This window comes from Brienomyrus brachyistius, chromosome 12, assembly GCF_023856365.1.
Source record: "Brienomyrus brachyistius isolate T26 chromosome 12, BBRACH_0.4, whole genome shotgun sequence".
Taxonomy (NCBI): Eukaryota; Metazoa; Chordata; class Actinopteri; order Osteoglossiformes; family Mormyridae; genus Brienomyrus; species Brienomyrus brachyistius.
In genome coordinates, this window is record NC_064544.1 from 16,476,550 (window position 1) to 16,500,785 (window position 24,236).

At 39.9% G+C, this 24,236-nt stretch overlaps 2 protein-coding genes across 2 annotated transcripts in view; both read right to left on the reverse strand.

Moving 5' to 3' along the window:
- Window positions 1-24,236, reverse strand: part of LOC125704499 (macrophage mannose receptor 1-like) — a 106,384-nt gene that overhangs the window by 78,843 nt on the left and 3,305 nt on the right. The window contains exon 2 of the mRNA XM_048970112.1: window positions 20,081-20,143. Within this exon, the coding sequence (XP_048826069.1) occupies window positions 20,081-20,129 (49 nt within the window). The 5' untranslated portion in view covers window positions 20,130-20,143. The remainder of the gene's footprint in view (window positions 1-20,080; window positions 20,144-24,236) is intronic.
- LOC125704519 (putative C-type lectin domain family 20 member A) overlaps window positions 1-24,236 on the reverse strand; it is a 126,168-nt gene that overhangs the window by 62,105 nt on the left and 39,827 nt on the right. The window lies entirely within an intron of this gene.

Genomic DNA, 24,236 nt, shown 5'->3' on the forward strand with positions numbered 1-24,236 from the left:
TGTTGACAGCGAGACTGTGCTAATGCTCCTGGACCTTAGTGCTGCTTTTGAGATGGTTAGTCATTCTGTCCTATTACAAAGACTTAAATTTGAGGTTTGATTGTGTGGAACAGTGTTGAAATAGTTTAAATTATACTTAACTATGTTCAAGTGTCAATATCTATCAATAAGTTCAATTTGTACTCCATTGTTAATGTCATCGGTCATATATGGAGTACCACAGGGTTCAGTGCTTGGTCCTTTATTGTTTTCCCTCTACATGCTGCCATTAGGAAGCACATTGAGAAAACATAATGTTAACTATCACTCCTATGTCGACAACACCCAAATATACATTTCGGTTATGCCTAATGACACCAAACTTATTGTCACCTTAGCTAATTGCTTTAACAAACTTAAAACCTGGATGACAGAAAACCTTTTATCACTAAATGCTCAGAAAACCGAGGTTCTGTTGTTTGGAGGGAGGTCTGCAGATAGGAATAGTATAATCTCCACACTTCACTCCAAAGGGCTGAACTTTTCCCTCAGCAGCTCAGCCGTCTAAGATACAAACCTCTCATTTAAATCACATGCAAATGCAGTATTGATGACGTCCTTCTTACAGCAAAGCCAAATTGCCAAACTGCCAAACTGCGACGATTTCATACTATTCAAGACACAGAGAAATTGATATATGCTTTTGTATACAGTAGGTTAGATTACCTACTAAAAATTACTTAAATCTTTTATTACTTCAGTTTAGTTTACCCGCAACCTAACATACCATAACTATGGCTGCTGGTGCTGCTATACATGTCATTTTTATCTACTATTCTTGTCCGTTTATGTGTCAACGCATGTTCTGACCATCCATGCTCTCTGCCTTCCCACATGTCCGGGTGGTGCCCGGAGTGGGCACCATCTGAGCTGGAGTCCTGGTTCAGACCCATGGAGGGGTGACATCGCACATGGGACATATGAACTGTATCATTGTGGGTGCTGCCTTCAGTACCTCCCCACACAGCCAAATGTGGAGAAAGGCCTTTGGCCACCCCTCAGAGGCCAACATGGATAATGGACTTATGGATGGACTTTCTCTTCATTCTTAATCCACTCTTTTCTGTTTTCAGTAATGTTAGTATGCCTGGGGGGGTTCGGCGGCCAGTTGACCTTGGACCCCCAGAGGTTTTTTTTTCTCGCTATTTGGGAGTTTTTGGTTCCTCTCCTCTGTAGTCTTCTGGTTTTCTTTATTCAATTTCTTTCTTTCCTTTTTTCCCATTCTGTATCTCCCTCTAATTATGTTTTAGTTATCACAACACAACCCTGTAAAGTGCTTTAGGACAACTTGTGTGAAAGATGCTATATAAAAATGAATTGAATTGAATTGGACATACAGTATCTTTAAGACGTTTAAGAGGCTGGTGCAAAGACAGCTTTGACCCCTGTTAACAGACCACCTGTATCCCCTGCAATTTGCCTACCAGACACACATAAGTGTGGACAAGGCTCTGATCCACTTGCTTCAGAGATCCTAGTCCCACCTAGACAAAGCCAGCACCATAGTCAAACTCCAATCGAGGAACATGGTCAGGACAATGCAGCTTGATGCCCCCACAATATCCTGGAACATGGACTACCGAAGTAATAGATGAAAGTTTGTACTAGTAGAGGACTTGCCTTGTGATGCAGGGAGAACAACCTGCAGCTCAACATCAGTAAGACAAAGGAGCTGGTGGTGGACTTCCAGTGTAACAGGGAGCCCCTGAGACCTGTCACCATCCATGGGGAGGAAGTGGAGATGGTGCAGGGCTACAAGACCTGGGGGTTCAACTGAACAACAGACTGGACTGGGCAGAGAACACAGCGGCACTGTACAGGAAAGGCCAGAACAGACTGTGCTTTCTGAAGAGGCTCAGGTTTTTAATATGTCTGGCTGCTGTGTATGTTCTATCAGCCCTTAGTGGCCAGTGTGCTTTTCTAAACATGTGACAGCAGGTTCTGTGGGATCCAACAGTACCTAATCATCCCTCTCCCTGAGTCTGCAGAAGGTCCCCCAACCCTATGACACATCCTGTGTGGTCCCCTTTCCAATGAGAGGATGTTCCAGCTCCATTAAGGACTTCAGACCAGTTACTCTCACCTCACATATCTTTAAGACCTTTTAGAGGCTGGTGCAAAAACAGCTTTGACCCCTGTGAGCAGACCATCTGGATCCGCTGCAGTTTGCCTACCAGATACGCATAAGGATGGACAATGGTCTAATCCATATGCTTCGCAGAACCTACTCACACCTAGACAAAGCCAGCATTATAGTCAAACTCCGACTGCGGAACAGCCTTTCAATGCAGCTTGATGCCAATCGCAATACCTTGGGTCATAGACGGCCTAAGTAACAGATGGCAGTTTGTGAAGATGTGGGACTGTGTGTCGAAGTTGGTGGTGAACAACATTGGGGCACTTCAGCAAAGTGTCCTGTCCCTCAACATCAACAAGACAAAGGAGCTGGTGGTGGACTTCCAGTGTAACAGGGAGCCCCTGAGACCAGTCACCATCCATGGGGAGGAAGTGGAGGTGGTGCAGGCCTACAAGACCTGGGGGTTCAACTGAACAACAGGCTGTATGGGGCGGGCAGCACAGCAGCACTGTACAGGAAAGGTCAGAGCAGACTGTGCTTTCTGAAGAGACTCAGGTTTTTAATATGTGTGGCTGCTGTGTATGTTTTATCAGTCCATAGTGGCCGGTGTGCTTTTCTACACTGTGGCCTGCTGGGGAACTGCTATTAGTTCAGGCGATGCGACACATCTGAACAAACACATCAAGAACAATTTCCCTCTGGCATCAATTAAGTTAATCTAATCTAATGTAATTTAATACCCAACACAGAATGTACTCTCATTTAGGCTGTAGTCCTTTTTACCTATAAAAGTTACTATGGGGTAAGTCATGGCTGGATATGATACTTTCAATGGCATGTTCCATTTGTCAGAAAAGAGCTGGTTAATGTTACTCACCAGTATAACAGATGAAATACCCCGTCGTACTCCAATATGAACAATTAATATTATTCCAACTACCGTCGTCTCGCATCTCAACGCAGTACAGGCCATTACTCTGGTTGTACGTTGCAATCGTAGACCAGTTGGTGTACCCTGTGTCTCCTTCTCCTGAGGACCACTGCCATCTCCATGATGTTCCATTCTTCAGTCCTATCCAAGCCTCCCCAGTATAATTAGAGCCTACAGACTCATTTAGTCTTTTTATTTCCTCCATATTGTCAATGGTAGCCAAGTCAGTGTAGTTCTCTCTGCAGTAAGCCTGGGCGTCAGTCCAGGTCAGCTTTATGTTTACAAAATGGTATTGATGTGAAAGGCATGAACAGTGACTGTGAAACTCTGTAAAAAATCACACAGGTAGAGACAAACAAATACACATGATCACAAATAGAAAAATATAAACCTGATCTGATAAGATGAGGAAAGGCTTTTGTAAGTCCATCTTTGAACTGACAGGCTGATGGATACACATTTTTATCAAAGACATACATACTGTAAATAATCAGATTTGTCTGAATCTAAATGTAAATTTAGTATTAGTGGCTCTGGCATGTATAAGAAGTGTAACACAAGGGTCCTGTAAACATCAAAGAAAGACCCATATAATATGACTGAATTTTGGTAGATTTGATCAATATGTAAATTTGTGGGGCCCTTTTTATAATTTAAGTGCAATATGAACGAAACTGACCTGAAATCAGTAGAAGTTTCAGTAGAAGAAACACATTACAACCCATCATGCTGATCCAACGGGCTGCAGAAAACATTGATCATTGTACTGATCATGTAACATACATTTCAGCACATGCATAGACAGGTTTGTAATTCCAGTATACCTTTGAGGAGACTCTATGAGGAATTTCTATGGGGAAAACTCTAATCACAACTTGACACCCAGCCCTAAATTTAACCATAACCATGGTATTTTTACTTTTTTGATTGCATTCAAAGATCTTAGTGGGGACCTGAAAGATGATCCACACAATGTCCAGAAACAGGATTTTAAACCTAATCCACAGATACTGTAGACACCCACACACACACACACACACACACACTATACTGTACATAGCTATGTTTCATGGATTTCCTTTCATTTCCAATTGTACAATAATAAAAACCAACAGGTCTCAAAATATTTTTGCAGTTCAAAAGAAATGCAGATGAAAATCTAAAAGTTTAACCTTTAAACCTGAAAACCTAACTTGTTCTTTTTCGTTCACAGAGATGGGATCATAAGAGTCTCAGTCAGGCACTCAGACACAGACATACAGTCTCACATGCTGTGTGTACATCCTCAACTGACAGACCCACAGTCAGAAAGGATGTCTGTCTGGTATTGCTTACACCCATTTTTAAAGTAATATAAACGTACAGATTTGAGTGGCAGCCCCCACTCCTTTGATTATCTACTCTGCTGCAGCCACGACGGAAAAGTGATCCAGTTAGTGCCTCGATGTTCACATATTTAAGCTGTACGAGATCTCAAGATAACAGCATTGAAAACAATTGCAAGCACAGCCGTTCTCAGCTTTCATATACTGTACAGCTCTGGAAAAAATTAAGAGACCACAGCAATTTTTTTTTTTTTTAGTTTGTAATTGTGTTGTGTTGTTTCAAGTGTAGTGTTAAGTGCTTCTCATTGTACATAATGCATTGGGGAGTGTTTGTTTGTGTGTGTGTGTGTGTGTGTGTGTGTGTGTGTGTGTGCGTATGTGTGTGCGCGTGTGTGTGTGTGTGTTAGGAGTAAGCAGGGCAATGGGCACAGTGGGCAGAATGAGTGTGTAGTTAGTTTGATTGGTACGATATGGTGCAATAAAAGCCTCTTTGTGGTAAACCCGGAACTGTCTCATTTTCATTAATTAAAATAAGTATCGTGGCTCGGCGACCCGCTTCACCAATATTGTTTTTCAACCTCCAGCCTGGTTCTTCTTGGCTTCTTCATTGTTTTTATGGGACTTTAGTCCGCTTCTAGGAGCCTGATACGAACTGTCCTAGCAGTGAACTTCACACCTGTACTTAATGTTTCTCATTCCTTTTGAAGGTCAGTTGATGTCAAACGATGGATGATTCATGAAAAACTGTCAGATAAGTTCACGGTCATCTCTGGCATTAGAAAGTTGTTCCTTCCCTCTACCTGGCTGGTTGTTGGTCATTGGCCAGTGTCTCCTGCTTCACCTTGTTCTTGTGTATTGCTGTATTAGAAATTTTGAACCAGGAAGTAACCTGCCATGTAGCCTTCTGCAAACAGAACCAGGATCAAACCAGGATTCAAAAATGCCGATTTTTTTTTTTTTAATGTGAAGTGGTCTCATATTTTTTCCAGAGCTATACATAGTATATTTAGTGTAAACTGTTCTGTCTCATTAAAAAAATCATTGTTTAACAAAGGATGTGACAGAGGGACACTGAGGATCAATACACGTTATCTAGCAAAAAAGAGAAAATAAACGGCAAACATCGAGAATTCAGAGATGAATGGATGGACCATCAAACAACTTGGATATGAAAAGCTTTCCATAGGTATACGGATGCAGAAATCACACTAAACAGGTACAAAAACAATGTGCTGTAAATATTCAGTTGCAAATGCAGCCTGGATTCAAGTAATTGATCAGTTTCCAATATTTCTTTTCTTTTTTTCTTCCAATCAATTCACTTTGCAAAAGTCCACTAGCAGAAGTGTCTGAATTGGTCGAGAGTAACTTTATGGGAAAAGTTCCCAAACCCATTTTTTTTTGCTGGAGAGTGTGTGGACATCTTACACATTGCATTTATTATATTGTATTAAAATGTATTTTTTGTATGTGTATTATACTTATTGTATGAGAAAATGGTTGTTACACCTGCTCTATGTAACTAGACCAGCAGCAGAAAAGTAATTCCTCCCTTGGAGACCAAGTAAGATTAACAAACCTACCCACTATCCATGTTATTTTATTAGAGCCCATTCATTCCTTTATTTTCCACACTGCTTTATCCTATACTGGGATTCAGGGTTCCAGACCCTATCCCAGTAATAATAGGAGCATGGCAGGGAGTAACCCAAGATGGGGAGCCAACCCATGTAAGGGGACACACACACACACACACACACACACACACACACACACACCATTCACACATACATTCACACCTACAGTCAGTTTTGAGAGCCTGCAAGTTCCACACACATACAGCTTGGATGAGCAGCTCCTGCATCAATTTAAATCACTTTAGAAATACAATGCAGTCAAAAATTATTTGTAGAATGTGTAAAGAATTCAAAATGAAATTTAGGATACTGATCGTGAAATTTTATCACTCTTTTCCCCAATGCATTGGATATTTCATCAGTTTTATTGATGTTGAGAAACTCAATTAATCCTACAAATGCTTGTGTGGAGAATGACCACCAAGGCAGGAAACTAAGGGCACCCAGTTACTTGCCTATTGGAACATCTGCTGTTATGTGTTAAATGATCTCTACTATGACTGGGAATTCCCCCCATTGTCACATATTGATTCAAGTGCATGATTTGCCAGGTGTACAAATTATTGGTTGAAGGCAGCAAATTACAGTATTTGAAAACAATTTCACAATGTTTCGAATGAAAGTTTTTTGTCATTGCTTTACATATCAGACATAATTGTAACATTTTATTCAGTTTTCAAAAATTTGGTCTTCAGTATCTTCAATTTCATTTCCATTTTTGATCATTTTTTCACAGTGTGCAAATAATGTTTGGCTACAAGTATCATGAAAAGCAGTTCATGTAAAATGTACATAAATATAATATAGTGTTCTGTGGAGTGAATAAAATTTTGAGTACGAATGGATTTTTTGCGAACTTCCCGTAAAAAAATTCCATATGTATACTGTTAAAAGTGTTATAACGGTAACTTATTCTCTAAATTTAATGTTACGTGTAAAGCCGTACAATAAACGATAATCTAAGATCTTCATATTCCTAAGAATATTTTTAGTAAAATTACAATGTATATTTAAAAAAAGCTGAAAAGATGATGGTTAAAAATGCCAATAAATGCCATTACCTGGTCTCTGTGAGTCTGAATGGTTTCTGCTTTTCTGTCCTTGTTAAAATGATTCTCTGTGCCTCTGACAGTGACAGTATCTACGTAAATGAACAGAATGTTCTGGAATCCCTCTGGACGTACACAGAGCTATGTATGTAAAACAGAATAGACATGTTGCATATTTGTTCTGCTCACTTTGTTCTGTTTTCTGGTTCTTTCAGGAGGTGGGGAAATATTTGCATGCTTGACTAACTAAACATGAAGGAGTGACTGAAAGGACTATAGGTTAAGGAAGAATTAAAAACACTTTTTGTTTAATGCATTTTAACAAGAAAAGCTAATTCTACACTGCTGTTCTGTCTTATTTTATACTGGCAAGTCAAGAAAGAAAAATTAAAACCACAAAAGGACCTTATTTTCTCTCTATTCCGGTGCTAAATGTACTCATTTACATTAAAAGTTAATGGATAAATATTATTTTCTAACATCTACCTCATATTACTTATAAACTGCAAGGACTTTCTTGCAGAAGACCAGGTGTTCAGACTCTGGCTGAGATGTTTTATTAATGTTTCAGGCACCAGTGAGGTTCTTCTTCTCAGCAGAGCTTTTGGTTTACAGAAGGTTTATTTACAGGCTGCAGGTTATCCATCCATTTTCCACACCCTCCTGCCCTGTGCAGAGCTGCAGGGGTCCAGGGTCTATCCCAGAAGCTGAAGACACAAGGCAGGGAATCACCCAGGATGGGAGGCCAAACCATTACCTGGCACATACTCACAGAGGCAATTTTGCAGCTCCAGTTCACCTTCTCGTATTAATGGACTGTGGAGAGACAGGGAAGATCCTGGAGGAAACCCCAATGTTATACAGGGAAAACATGCAACCTCCCCACACATAGAGCTGGGTGGAGACTTATACCCTTGGTCCCAGAGGCATGAATCAAACCACTAACCACTGTACCACCACACTGCCACACTTACACCAAGGTAAACATATTACATGCAGTACTTACAGAATAATATAACAACACTATTTACAACATAAAGACACAAATACACACATCATTTTACAGGTTATTTAAATGGAAGTGTGATGCAAGTCATGCCAGAATGTGAATAATGTACGTTTCTATTGCCTGACCTCAGTGCCATAATACGATTCACTTTGTCTTTCAGTCATGTATATGAATGCACCATAATAATCAGGAATACACCCACACTTATGCATGGGAAGGGATCCAGGGGGTCAAAGCCAGCTTCAGTATTTCCAAAACAGGGTAGCATGAGAGGAATGTCATCCCACACAGGGAAACAATCCAGGTATCAAAACAGACAGGTGCAAATATTACCATGTATGCAGCCACATCAGACGCTGGTGTTCTGGAATACATGCTAATGACTGGACGGTCAAACACCAAACGCCTTATTACATTCCTTCATGGACTATTGAGTCGGCACTTAGCATCTGAGGAGTGACAGGATGCCAGGATCAATAACACAAACTATATTGTTACATGGGACAGTTTCCATCAGAATATGGAGCCCATCCACATATATCCACCTTGATCTTATTCCGTAGTATTTTTTCTTCTGGAATTGGAAAGTCTATGATTATTGTCCTTATGACCAAATGCTACTCATGGATGCTATGACTAAAGCTTGTCAGACAGTCACTTCATTTGACTGCCAAGGTTGGATTAGACATTCCAGGAGGTATTTCCCCCACTACATCACTAGGAACAGAAGCTTTGTGATGTAGATGTGGCCCAGTGTTACGGACAGAACACATCAATGGTGACCATAATTGCAATGTATTTGTAATATGTGATAAAGTTAAAGAACATTGGTAGGGACCAAATCAACCCAGACCCCCACACCCCCCCGGCCCCCAAAACACACACGGTACTCCCACAATATCGGTAGTGACATCTCCCTACCATCCATGCTCAAAGCTACACCTGTGAGCAGGAATGGGTGGACAATGAAATCAGTACATGTGTTTCATTCTTCAATCTTATTCTGTTGGTCTTCATGTGCTCTTACACTATTGCATTAAGTTGTAATTATTCACAATAATGGCCTAAATGTCCTGGTTTCCGGCATTACACAGAAAGCAACAAGCATGACACAACACTACTGACTGCAGTGGTTGGGTTATGCAAACATAGTTACAAACCCAAGACAAAGCGTGAAACAAACAAAGTTCAACAAGGTGGTGCAAATGAATAGGCAGATAGATATATAAATTATGGAGAGTATGTGTGTGACATAATCAGTTATGTAGTATGTTGTAGTTTGTTTCAGATGTTGTCCAGGTGAGCATTAAGGCACATTTCTATTTGTGAAGATTATTCGTCTTGATTATCAGTTAAAATATACATGTAACATAAGATACCTTCAATTCAGTTTTAGTACTCTGGAGATTTCGGAGACAAGGGAACCGAAAAATTCCTCAGGAACTATGGCTGATTGCAGGAATGTAATTGAATAGGGCTCTGTTGGGTTTCGGTCCCCTCAGGGTCGTCATTCACCAGTGTTCCCTTGCAGGTGCTGGTGCACAGTGGATCCCAACAGTCCTGTCACAGTACATTCATGTAAATGAACAAGCTATCATGTGCCAACATCTTCTTGCATTTTTTGCTGTTTTGCATTATAATTTTACAAGTAAATACAAAGATGAATAGAGATGCAGTTTCACGCATAAATTGTGTGTTTATATAAATACTGTGATTAGTCATATTTCACTTTATTACAAATGACACATGCGCATATTCTCCCTAAATACACATTTTAAAGATTTGCTGACACATCATTGGTTTTGCTCACTATTTACTGTGAGATACTAAGTTTGCAAAAAATAGTAAGTTGTCAAATTACAGATTATAACAGATTATGAATCTGTGGTTATAGTGACAACGCTCTTCATTTTTCAATCATGTATATGAATGCACCATAATAATCAGGAATGCACCCACACTTATGCAGGGGAAGGAATCCAGGGGGTCAAAGCCAGCTTCAGTATTTCCAAAACAGGATAACATGAGAGGAATGTCATCCCACACAGGGAAACAATCCAGGTATCGAGAGAGACAGGTGCAAATATTACCATGTATGCAGCCACATCAGACAACAGTCTGAACAGTCAGTGAAAGATCAAAAGTATAATGAGGACCCTGAATCTGCAGCCTGTCTGCCAGACAAGAAGGAAATCAGTTTAGGGTGGGATTCTAGGAACTAGAATTATGGGAGATGAAAGAAGATGCCAATTGCAGGCTTTTTCCATTCATCTATCGACCAACCTCAAACAAATTTGTATCTTTTAGGCGGATGTTTTTTCGGACAACACCTTTTATATTTCATTCGAAAAATTTTCTTCACTAGGATATTTTCAGGAGGCGGCTGAGAGTGACTGACAGAAGGGCAGGAACAAGCAGTAAGACAAATGAGCTGCAGACAGGGGCTCATTAGGGCCACGCTAGGAAGGAAACAAGAAGGACAGGCACACGGGGTGAGACACAAACACACAATGACCAGCTGACCAATAAGGGCAAGAGGAGGCACATATATACACAGATAACAAGGGACAGGTGTGGGCTGGGAACAACAAAGCACAGGTGAGGGTCATAATCAGGAAAGACTCAAACACCAGGAAAGGGAACCTGGGTAAAATACACATTGTTTTGCAAACTGCAGCCTGGCTCTTCCCTGCTTCTCCTTTATGAAGGGCTTCTTCTTCGCTTTACGGGTTTTCAATCCTGCCTCATGAACTGTCCTAGCAGTGCACTTCACACCACTTAATGTTTCCCATTCTCTTTGATGTTCACTTGAGGTCATTCTCCAATTTATGAGGCACTGCTAGGAAAGTTAATGGTCATCTTGGCATTATAAAGTTGCTTCTGCCCTCCTTCTGGCTGGTTTTTGGTCATTGACAGTGTCCCCTGCTTCACCTTGTTCTTGTCTACTGCTACCTTATAAACTTTGAGCTGGGAAGCAGCCTGGCCAAAACAAGGAATAAGGAGTTCTAAGAACTTACCATGAATGTTCCTTCAAAGTCCCCAAATGTTCACTGGACGTCCCATGGAAGTCTTCTGAGAACGTCTTTATGACATTTAAAGGATTCCACAGAAAGGTCGAGGGGACATTCGTGTGTGTCAGGGTCAGTATCCGTCTGTCTGAGCCTTTCATGTCTCCTCCCCATTTGGCCAGTAGATGTCACTGGCCATCCTGTCCTCCCTGTTGTCAAAGTCTTCAGTGTGTTTTCCCAGTTATCCAGGTGGTCGCATGGCTCAGTGAGTTGAGCGTGTGGTTAACCGTAAACCCCTCAGTTGTGTATTCAGCTCCCGCTACCTCTTTTTTTTGTATTTTGTTCCCTAGTATTTCATTTCTATCAGTTTTTCTAGTGTTTTTGGTGACTTGTATTCTGTTTTGGTTTTTTGCTTTGTGCTTTGGTTCAGATTTACTTGCCTTCGTTATTTTCCCAGTGTTAGACTCTGTTTCTTTGTTTGTCCGTTTCTTTGTTTCCCTGTTCCTTAATTTAATTATTAGTTTCACCTGTTGCCTGTTTTCTTGCACCAGTCCTTGTGTGTTCAACCTGATTGCTTATTGTCCTGCACCCTTCCTGATTGGTTAATTGTCTCACTCCTCTTGTGTTGTTACCCAGTTCGGATTGTGTATTTATGTTCCTGCCTTAGTTCAGTACCTTAATGGTTCATTGTATTTCAGTATGTAAGAAGTTACCCTGTGTTGTTTTATATTTGTACTTTGTTGCGTCCCTGCCTCCCTGTCCGTCCCTTGTGTTGCCTTGTCTCTGTTTCCCCGGACTTTTTGTAGTTAGTTATTGTTTTTCCTATTTTGCCTTTTTACTTCTCGTGGTCCGTGTGTTTTGTAGTGTTGCCTGTTTCTGTTAATAAACCCCTCATCCACTTCTTACCTGCCTGCACCATGCCTCGCCCTCGTGATAGAAATTCCCGAGTTCGTGACAGTGTGGATGGTTAGAGGACGTACTTTATTTTGTTGTCTGCATGGGATGTTCGTGAGTTTTGAATGTTCAGTCAAAGTGGTTACAATTCGCGGGAGACTCATAAGACCCATAGGAGATGTTTATGGAATAATGTTCCAATTAAAATGTGTATAATTACACAACTGGCCACTGGTATCACTGTTTTATGAAATGCCTGGCATCTTTGTAATTACTTATTTTTTAATTTAATGGCTTAATAAACAGGCACAAATATTTTTTGAATAATCACAGCATTCGTCTTGTTTTCCTTTAATGTGTCTTCTTGCAGTGTTCAGTTGTTGGCAACTGTAACCATTTTGTTCCTGGAAAAGCTGCCAGTAGCATAGAAGGTGCTGCAAATGAATAAACAAGGTATATAAATTGAGAGGGATACATAGATGGCAAACAATTTTTGTCTGTTTGATGTTGTCCCAGATTCTTTTAAGGCACATTTCTATTTGTGAACATTGTTTTTATTATCAGTGAAAATACTTTATATATATAATGTACAGTAAGTTGCCTGAATTTAATTTTAATACTGTACTGGGCAAAAATACTCAGTAGGCAAGGGTGCAGACAAATGTCGCTCAGCAGCTGTGGTTTATTGAAGCAGCACTATTGGAAAGGGGTCTGTTAGGTGACGCTCCCTTCATACTGGTCAGCGTCCAGCATGTCCCTGCAGGTCCTGGTGCAGAGTGGATCCCCAACAGGCTGTCGTATCACGGTACAATCATGTAAATGACCAATCGCATATATACATCCTATTACATCTCAACTGTTTTGCATTTATTTTAACAACAAATATGAACAAAGGGCAATTCTGTGCAAATAGATGCTGTCGCATGCAAAAGTACAGCACAGTATCAGATTTGCCTGAATTGCAAATGATGCTTATACTTGTAACCGGTGAGTGAAGTGCTACGTCACTCACAGATCATGTATTGGGCTGCGGTACACTGGTGACGGGTTTATTAGGTTACTATGGCAGAGTTCCGCAAGTCCAAGCTTTCTGTATTGTGCGGGGCTATGTTGTGTAGGTAGATTGTTTGTGCAGTTACCATGGTAGCCTCTATAATCAAGTTTCTGAAATTGTACAGTTGTTACTGCTCTTGAAATTTTACTGGATGGAATCAGTGAGGATAAAATCCGTGGGAAGCCGGTGGTAGGGGGCCTGGTCCAGTGTTCCTTTGGCATTTCTTTGATGGGCATCATTGTGAGCTGCTGGTTTTGTGTCGGGTTGCAGTGCAAGGTATCATGTTATGATGTTTGGATGTTGTCGCGGCAACGCCAACGTGTGTTTTGTTTGTGATAACATCCGATTCCTTTTAGACCTGTTGCCAGGTGGAAGGGGTGCGTGTCTGGGTTTATACTGAAGCCCAGGTAGGATGCATGTGTATATATTGTACATATAACTATTATGAATTCATGTGTATCTTAGCTGTGGTATTGTGTGCATATGTCTGTAGGAGTTGCCATTGCTGTTTGGCTGTATATTTCTTTTTTGTTTGTTTCCTCCTCTGCTTGTGATAATTTTACTCATTTTACTATTTTCTACCACAGCATTTTTGCACATAATATCCCTCGCTGCTACCATACAGTAACTCAAATACTGTATCTAGACTGTTACCACTGTTAAGTTGCACTGTATGTTGTCTTGTCTTGTCAGTCTGCACTGTTATGCTTGTGTCCTGTCTGCACTTATGATGTTGCTCTGTCTTTGTCCTGCTCTGTGTTGCTCCATGGTCCTGGAGGAACGTTATCTCATTTCTCTGTATACTGTGTGTATGGCTGAAATGACAATAAAAACCTACATTACTTGACTTGATAAGGTGATGTGGTGGTTTCTTTTTATATTTTGTTTCTGGTTGTGGTGAACAACTGAGTGGCAACTACTTAGTTTAGCCTTTGAATACTGGCTGGTCTAATTGTGTGAGTCCTGAGGGTGTTTAGCATTTATCCTCTTCCTATCTATAGAACCAGAGGATGTGGTGTGGCCTTTCCTGCACTGCATGGAGTGATCAAGATGTGAATCAATGAGCACTCACCTTATGTTGTGGTTTGCTGTGTGACTCTGTGTGTGATTGCTGTGTGACTCTGTGTGTGTTTGCTGTGTGACTCTGTGTGTGATTGCTGTCTGACTGTGTGTGATTGCTGTCTGACTGTGTGTGTTTGCTGTGTGTCTCTGTGTGTGATTGCTGTGTGACTCTGTGTGTGTTTGCTGTGTTGGACTCTCTTCCTTTTTCCTCCAGGTATCCACTCTCACTGGCTTACATATTGGCTTTGGTTTGCATATAGAATTGAACTGCCAGTACTCTGGGGTTTTGTAAGTGAACTCGCTCCTCCTGGCTTCTGACCTGTGGTGTTAACCATGTTCTGATGTGCTATTAATTTATTAATATTCGTTTAAAGGTTTTGTGTTAATAAACATTGCCCAGTACTGGGATACAAGTCTGTCATTTATGCGATGTAGCTGTGCCTATTGGAATCCTGAGGATAACCGTAATCATACAGAGGCAGGGCCTTAAGTGGCGTGGTCTGGTCTTCTACCTACACTTAGTGACCTAGTATTGCTGGGTTACATACTGTTCTAGTCAAAAGTCTGGAACACCTGCTTTTAATTCATTTGTTTCTGTTTTAACTACATCATAAGAACAAATGTATCAGGACACACCTTAGTCATTGAATTCGGGTGTTTTATTCAGACCCATTGCCCCAAATGTATAAAAATCAAACATGTAGCCATGGAGTCATGTTCAGAAGAATGGGTCACTCTGAAGGTAACTCGACCTCCTCGAGCCTCGCCTCTTTGTTTTTTTTTTAAAAAGAAACCTTTTTTTCCCCAATGTCTCCACAATGTGATAAATTTTTAAATTTTTAAATTAAATTAAATTAAAATTAAATTAAATTTTTTGATAATTTTAAGTTTTTTCAGTCCCCACTAGGGAAACTCAATTTATAAAAATCTGTGACTGCAGTCAAAAAAATAAGAAAGTCAAAAGAATAAAGGTATCTATAGCACATTATAGATGAGAGCTTCATAAAGCATTCATAATGTATAATACACATGGTCATCCTGTGCTGTAACGCTTTACATTAAGTGCACCTTTGTAATGCATTCGTAATGCATTCATAAAACATTCATAAGCAGCATGCATGCGCACCTTAACATCCTAACATCCCTTAACAGCTTTAATATACATTAATGACAAACATTACATGATTATACAACTATAGTGTCTGTTATTATTATATAATGTGTGCTTTTAAGGGATGTTATGTTAAGGTATACATACATGATATTTATGAATGTTTTATGAATATTTAATGAATACATTATGAAGGTGTACTGAACGTTTTATTAATGCAATATAAAAGCATTATGAAGGTGTAGTTAATGTAAAGTGTTACCGAATATGTTTATAAATTACTAAAAATATAGCCTTAAGAGTTACCAGTTTTCGTTTAATCCATGCCCAGATTTGCTCGTTTGAGTACCAGTGATTCATTCAGACAGTATCCACTAGTGATCCAAAGCCCCCACCCTGGTTTCTGCTGTGTATGTGACGGTGATTGTGACTCAAATCACCCTCCTTACCCCCTTTCATATTCCTGTCTCAATCACGATAGGAGCAGTTCTTCCTAGTTGAATGTCTCTCCATTAAAGGTCTCCGAAAGGCTGAGTGTGATGCAGTATAACCAGGTGTGAGGGATTCCAGGGTCCTACAGTAGCTGAATGAGAAACTGGTTTGACATAGGACAGTTTTTGGTGAATGGTAGTGATTTAACCTTTGTAAACACAATGATGGACGAACTTGTTCGTCGCCAGGGACGGATTACGGACCGGGCCAGCGGGGCCGCTGCCCAGGGGCCCTTGGGGTGCAGGGGGCCCGTGGGGCCCCTAGCCCAAAACAATTTGCAACGCTTATCAACAATGTATTTTCATTTGTCTATTTTAGAGGGCCTACATTCTTTGATCCTCTGCCTACAAGGGCCCCTGACCCTATAGGGAGGGCGTTTGGCTGCCAAGGGCCCTTGAATTGTGGTGGTTGTGGTGGTGGTGGTGGTGGGGGGGGGGGGGGGGCCCTCGCAAACGTTTTGCCCAGGGACCCACACAACCCATAATCCGTCCCTGATTCCAGGGTCCTACAGCAGCTGAATGAGAAACTGGTTTGACATAGAACAGTTTTTGGTGAATGGTAATGATTTAACTTCTGTAAACACAATGATGGACACGTCCAGTCCAGGGTGACTCCAGCCCTGAGCTGCCTGGGATCTGTTCCAGCTCCAGCCCTCGACTGGGGTAGGTGACTGGTGGATGGATGGATTATTTACAAGACAGGTGGGTGATTCACATTTGAGATGTTCATCACTTAGGTGAGTTTTATTAGTACCTTTATTCAGTTATATATTTAGCAACTTCCTGTCACTAAACATATGACATATAAGTAATATAATTCAGAAGACATTAGTGAGTTTATTGTTTGCTGCTGTTTAATTACAAAATGCATATATATTGGAGATGTAAATCTCCATCATTGAGGCCGATGAGATACATGCATTGCTGAAGATCCAATACATTAAAGATACATATGAAGCAGCAACTTATGCAGTACAATGTGATTCACCCCTATTGCGATTCAGTGTGAATTGACACAATTTGATTCAATACAATATGATTCAATGCAATACAATGTGACGCATCGCTGAACATGCTGAACTGATAACAATGCTGGAGATGAGGGACTTTGAGAAGAAGGTTAGAGATAAAAAATTATTAGTCATATTTCTATGTTAAAAATAAATATGACCTTCTACCAACAATTATATATTAATAAATCAGATATTACTGATGGGGGTGATATGGTGCTGCAGTGGGTAACACTGTCACCTCACACCTCTAGGAATCCCCATGGCTCTTTGTTTGTGGTATGGAGTTTCCCCCGTGTTGTCCTGGGTTTTGTTCCAGTTGTGTAAGTGAATGGTGTGTGACTGTCCCCTGTAATGGGTTGGTGCCCGTCGTGGGTTGTTCCCTGCCTGGGTACATAGGCTCCAAGCCCCCTGTGACGATGTCAGGATAAGAAAATGGTAGATTTAGGGAAGTTTCAGAAAATGGATGAATGTTACCAATGCAGAGATATTAGTCCATTAAATTATTAAATTATGCAAAGCAAAATATTTGAATCAAAACACTAAATCAGTCTTCTACTCGCATATCATTCTGAATCTGGAGTGGTGAAGATCAAGAGAAGGCGTTTCAATCCCATTCTTACAGTATTAACGAAAATAAAAACGAAAAACTTAATCTGTACAGTTACACATTTATACTTTTTGACAATTCGAATTAGATTCCTAAATACGGAAAGATGCGCATTATTATTATTTCGAAATCACTCTATATACCATATTATTACCAAAGAAAATGCCGTCACATTTAGAAAATTTGGAATTTGGAAAAAAATAGTTTGTTATGAGAGGGTAGAGGGAGTGAAATGCACAAGCAAAACAAAGGGAAGACAAAACGAGATTCAGATGCAACTCTGTAGTTGTACATGTACTTATTCTGCAGGTACTGTGTTCATGAACCAGACATACCTGGATATTTAGAGCAGATGAAGTTGAGCTCCTTAGTCTCAGGCAGGCTGACCCAGTAATTTGGGTTTCCAGATTGTACTGCCCCTGTGGTTCCACACAAGTTACTGTTGGATATGTTGTTTGGGGCCCAGTTCTGGTAGCAGACATTTTCTGCACTGACCCAGAACCAGAATTTCAGGGAGCAGGAGAAGCGCAGCCCCAGCCAGACATGATCAGTGGAGGCCTTCTCAGCTCTCCTACTGACCCAGTACTGGATCTCCTCATTGTGGACAGACACCAGGTCCCAATGGTACGTTCTGCAGTAATTCAGGGCTTTATTCCAGGTCATGCTACTATTTACTAGGATCAGGTTATCTGAGGCAGAAGGTAAGATGATTGTCAGAAAGCCAAGTTCAGGAGAAAGTCATGTGACATTTGGAAATCTGGGGAAAGGAATTAATTACTAGAAGAGTAGAGAGCATGAAATTCACAAATCAGTGTAGACAATACAGCTTTCTGATGCAACTGTGTAGTTTTATGTGTACTTATAACACTAATTTTAACTTTAGTTGTACAGTAGTATATTTTTAAAGTAATATATATTAATGTTGTTAGATAAAGGTGAGAATCAGCCACTGTAGTGATACATTACTCACCATCATAGCATATGAATGGATGCTTTTCATCACATGGTGTCACATCCCATGTCCCAGGCCAGGTGACCTGAGCTAAAGCACATGTGTCGCCCACATTATCATTTAGACCAGTTTTCCAGTTACGGAATGAGGAGTTTGATAGGTCTGACCATCCCCATGTATCCTGGAACAGGCCAATCCATGCCCAAGTCTTACTTGTAAGCATGTTATGTATCAAGTCATTATCTTCTTTATTCCTCACAGTGGCCAGGTCTGTGTAATTGTGTCTGCAGTAGCTCTGAGCATCAGACCAATTCATATGTTGGTTAATCCAGGTGAAGTTCCAGGTAGCATTTATTCCGTCTTCATAGGTGGGAGCTGTGGATTTGATGTAAACAGCATTAGAAACAGCAATAACCCAGAAGTCATTTACTCCTAAAATGCTTATCTGACAGTTTTATCTAATGCAAGTGGGGTTATGGAGTGCAGCAGTATAATCACTCTGCCACCTTTCAGCAGTATCTTAACCTGCTGAGCCACTATCAGCCTCCAGAAAAAAAAATACCATCACATACAAAATAAATCTCACTTCTTAACGTGTCAGTTAGCATGACATTCCATGATTAAGGATTTTCTTTTTTTTATTGTTCATCAAATGTAAAACCCAGCTGCTCATGTCAGAATGTTGATTCCTATGCTGGCACAGTACTTGTGCCATTAAATACACAGCAACAGTTATTTTTCCCTGAATCTAAATGGGGGGCTGCGATTGACATCCATTATACTCAGTGAGGTGACAGTCCTGGTTCATTCATCCTTCTTTAATTCCCCTAAGACCTATATGTATGTGTGCATTTACCTGTGTGACTGTCTTATGGAAATGTTGGCAGAACATAAATGCCTTTGTCAAAAAGCCTTTAAAACCCAACCTTTTGACAGATCCTGTATGCATGCACTACAACAGAATGTACTCTCATTTAGGCTGTAGTGCTGTTTATCTGTCAAAATTACTATGGATTAAGTTATGGCTGGATAGGATACTTTCAAAGGCATGTTCCATTTGTCAAGAACAGTGCTGGTTAATGTTACTCACCAGTATAACAGATGAAATACCCCGTTGCACTCGAATATGAACAATTAACAATATTCCAACTACCGTCGTCTCGCATCCCAACACAGTAATTGCCATTATTCTGGTTGTACGTTGCATCCTTATACCAGTTGGTGTACCCTGTGTCTTCTTCTCCTGAGGGCCACTGCCATCTCCATGATGTTCCATTCTTCAGTCCTATCCAAGCCTCCCCAGTATAACCAGAGCCTACAGAATCAGTTAGTCTTTTCATTTCCTCCATATTGTCAATGGTAGCCAAGTCAGTGTAGTTCTGTCTGCAGTAAGCCTGGGCGTCAGTCCAGGTCAGGTTTATGTTTACAAAATGGTACTGATGTGAAAGGCATGAACAGTGACTGTGAAACTCTGTAAAAAATCAATACACAATACAAATACACATGATCACAAATAGAAAAATATAAACCTGATCTGACAAGATGATGAGAGGCTTTTGCAAGTCCATCTTTGAACTGACAGGCTGATGGATATACATTATTATCAAAGTCATACATACTGTAAATAATCAGATTTGTCTGAATCTAAATGTAAATTTAGTTGTTGTGTCTCTTGCATGTATAACAAGTGTAACACAAAGAACGATCCTGCAAACATCAAAGAACTATCCATGTAATATGACTGAATTTTGGGAGATTTGATCAATATGTAAATTTGTGGGGCCCTTTTTATAATTTAAGGGCAATATGAAATAAACTGACCTGAAATCAGTAGAAGTTTCAACAGAAGAAAGACATTATAACCCATCATGCTGATCCAACGGGCTGCAGAAAACATTGATTATAATACTGATCATTTCACATGCATTTGAGCACAGACACACAGACACATTATGCAAAGCTATTTGTGTAGTGACTCCCTTTCAAATCCCAGTTTACAATAAGTAATAAGCTGTCAAAATATTTAAGAATATGAAAATATTTGCATAGTTTAAAAAAATAAGATTATATAGTAAGTATAATGAGCATGAAAGCCATATGGATATCCAGTAAACCTAACTAAGTTTGTTCTTCTTCATAAAGAAAGACAGGTCCATAAGCAGTCTCAGTCAGGCACCCATACACACAGACAGGTCCATAAGCAGTCTCAGTCAGACACCCATACAGAGACAAGTCCATAAGCAGTCTCAGTCAGACACCCATACACAGAGACAGGTCCATAAGCAGTCTCAGTCACTCAAACACAGAGACATACAGCTGAGTGATGATGATACTTTTATTAACCCCCATGTGGAAATTCTCTCTTTTCACCTACCCCATCTTGCTCTCAGTGACAAACATGTAGGTGAGAGCAAGCTTGGTGAGGAAGCGCAGCCACTTGCAGTGGCATCCATGGAGCTGGGGGTTAAGGGCCTCACTCAAGGGCCAATCGCAAACCAGTGACCTTCTGATTACAGGCACAGAGACTTAACCCACTGAGCCACTCACTGTCCCATCATAATCCATGCAAACTCCTGACTGATAGACATACAGGCACAGTAGGAGTATAGAGTAATATAAACATACAGAGGGTCAGTGGCAGCCCCCACTCCTTTGATCACCAGCTTCTTGGCTTTATGAAACATAACTGAATGGCTGTTCTGCCCCCCCATGCCTGTCATTACATTTATGCCTGTAAAATCCCAGTAAGTACAGTATTCACAAAGCAGCTTCTCTCTCTCCTTCCTGCAAAATGCCACGTCTCTGTAATCTGTCCTGCCCCATGACCTGAATGACATCACCTGAAAGTTTTCTGTAATTGTTATAATTTAATCCTGTTTCTTATTGCGAATACTATGTACATTTGCCAGTATAAAAAATTGGCAAAGCTGCAACATTCAAGAAATCTTCTTTGAACATAAAATCAATAATCAGGAAATTAGCAAGAAATTAAACTAATGTATAAAATAACCATTAAGATGACTTTTCCCTGCATTTCCTCCAACATTAAATATTTGTGAGTGAACTTGCAGACAACCTTTCATGGAAAGTGGAGTCAATACTGTTCCTCTCAGTTTTGATGGCATTAAACAGTTGATTATTAGTGGAAAATGTTTCCCTGCTAGTTTGTATTTAATGTGAGGCCAGATATACTATATAGGGCTTAAGTCTGGACTCTGACCACATGAGACTGATGAGGCCCCTTCTTGACAGTCTTTGCTGTATGAGCAGGAACTCTGTCTTCTTGAAAAATCCCAGCATTCCTCATTCTCAGTTGTGTGAAGCAAGTAATTTGTTAATATTCTACTATATTTGAGAGCATTAATTGTCTTTTCATAGTGAACCAGCAGTAAGATCAGCTGAAAAGGCTCCCCACACCGTGACCATTCAGGATGACAAGCCCTTGTTCTATTGTTCACGAACAAGATGGTCAAAATGTTTTGCCACTTTGTCAAATGACCAGGGTACTCGGTAAGTATTTTCTGATGTAAACTATGGCTAATGTTTTGATGACAATAGCTGAAAATGCACAAAGTCGTACTTTTTCTGTATGACATATCAATTCCAACTGTACACAGTTATACATACTGTACATATATTGTAACACCCAAACACGCACATATTTATACACATGAACACACTGCTAGTATGGATACATTTGTGTGTGTACTACAGTATATGCACAGTATGTAACTGTGTAAACTACATTTACTGTATACTGTAAAATGCAAGTGGAATATTGTAACATGAAGCCTGGCAGGAAATATACAATATTACAGGACAGTGCACATTGTTGGATTACATACCTGTTGTCTATATGAAACGTTCGAATGATTGAGGAAACATGTCGCCTATGCACACATAACATTAATAGAAGGAAACGTCTTGAGTAAGACAGTCAATGTTATTGTTAGCAAGCTAAAGATATTATGAAGTTAGCAGAAAGCTAAAGATCCTTTGGACTTTCAGGTGTGTACTGGCCATTGGCTAAAGCAAGAAAAATCCCATGCATCAGTGGGCTGCTGTGTGGATTTTATTTATGCATGTATGTATGCATGTATGTATTTGTTTATTTTTGTTCTATAGCATATGGCATAGTATATACTGTTCTTTACAGAGTTTGTACAGTTTTATTACTTTTCTTCTGCTTATCTGTTCTGGTTGTATAGTTCTGTTTTTCTTATTTGGAATCATTATTTTTTATATATATTTTAAGTTATTTAAAATCTTTTGCCAATTCTATAATATAGTATATACTGTCATGGTATAGTTCATGAAAATATATTTCTTCAGTTTGCACTTCCATTTACACACACACACACACACACACACACACACACACACACACACATGCAGTCCTGGTCAGGATTATTGACACCCCTCAGCTGTACAGAATGTAGAATGCAGCAATTATGTATAATCAGAATTATGATTTATAAATATAATTTATAATTATAAAATGTCCAAAGTTAGTGAACACCACCACCAACAACCACAACGAAAAGCTTTCATGTAGTGAAATAAAAAATACAGACATGAAAAGCATGCTGGACACCATTATCAGCACCCTTCACTAATATTTGGTTGCAACACCTCTGGCAAAAACGAGAGCTTCTAAACATTTTTTGTAGCCATTTATAAGCTTCTTGCATCTGTCTGTTGGTAGTTTCTGCTGCTCTTCCACTGCTATACATTCAAGCTCTTTTAAGTTTGCAGGAGTCCTTTTTTCAGTGGCAGATTTCAGCTCCCTGCAGAGGTTTTCAGTGGGATTTAGGTCAGGACTCATTGATGGACAGTTTAAAACAGTCCATCTTTTCCTTGGCAACCATTCTCTTCTACTATTGGACTGTGTGCTTTGGTTGTTATCTGGCTGAAAAACCCAAGACTTTAGCCTCAGGACTAGTTTATGGACACTGGATAATACATTTCGCTCCAAAATGCCATGGTAATCTTCTGATTTTGTCGTTCCTTTGGTACATTCAATGTCTCCAGGACCAGAGGCAGCAAAGCAGCCCCACAACATGATAGAACCTCCACCATGTCTTACTGTAGGTAGCATGTTCTTATCCTTATGGGCTTCATTTTGCCGACTATAAACAAACTGAGGCACTACATTTACAAAGAGCTCAACTTTGGTTTAATCTGCCCATAGAACATTATCCCAGAAAGACTCTGGCTTATCTAAGAACGTTTTAGCAAAAAACGTCTTGCCTTTCTGTGCCGTACTTTTAATACTGGTGTTCTCCTTTGTCTTTGCTCCTGGAGTTCTACTTGGTTTATTGTGTGGCATATGGTGCAGGCCGAAACCACCGGTCCAGATTTCTCCAGGTCAGCAAGCATTCAAATACATTCCAAAACATTCTTTAGATGTCTTGCGCGGTACTTTTTTCCATAATCCGCACCAATCTTCGCAGACTTTTCTCATTAACTTTCTTCTTGGCACCAAATCATGAAAACATTTTGACAGTTTTATTACTGTGAAACGTCTTGATAATGTTTCAAACTGTTGAAACAGGAATTTCAAGTTCTTTGGCCTTGTAACCCTTGGAATTGTTATGCTTTTTAATAATACCGGTTCTGATGCTCTCAGACAGCTCTCTTTGCCATTGTGAAAAAGAAACTGGAAGCAGTCAGCTGCTTTTTATGCAGAAAAACCAAATCTTAATTCAGGTCATTTGAACACTGAATATTAAGCACATATGAGTCTTATTTGTTATCTAGTTTGAAGAAATAATTAGAAATTCTAAATGGATGCCAATAATTGTGTGCAGTGCACATTTCATGTCTATGTTTTTTATTTCACTATATGAAAGTTTTAAGAAACTAAGAAATTTACAAATGAGAGGGGGCCATTTGGCCCATCAAACTCGTTTGGGTAGAACTTAACTAATAGCTCAGAGTTGTTAAAATTTTATCTAGGTCTGATTTAAAGGGACCC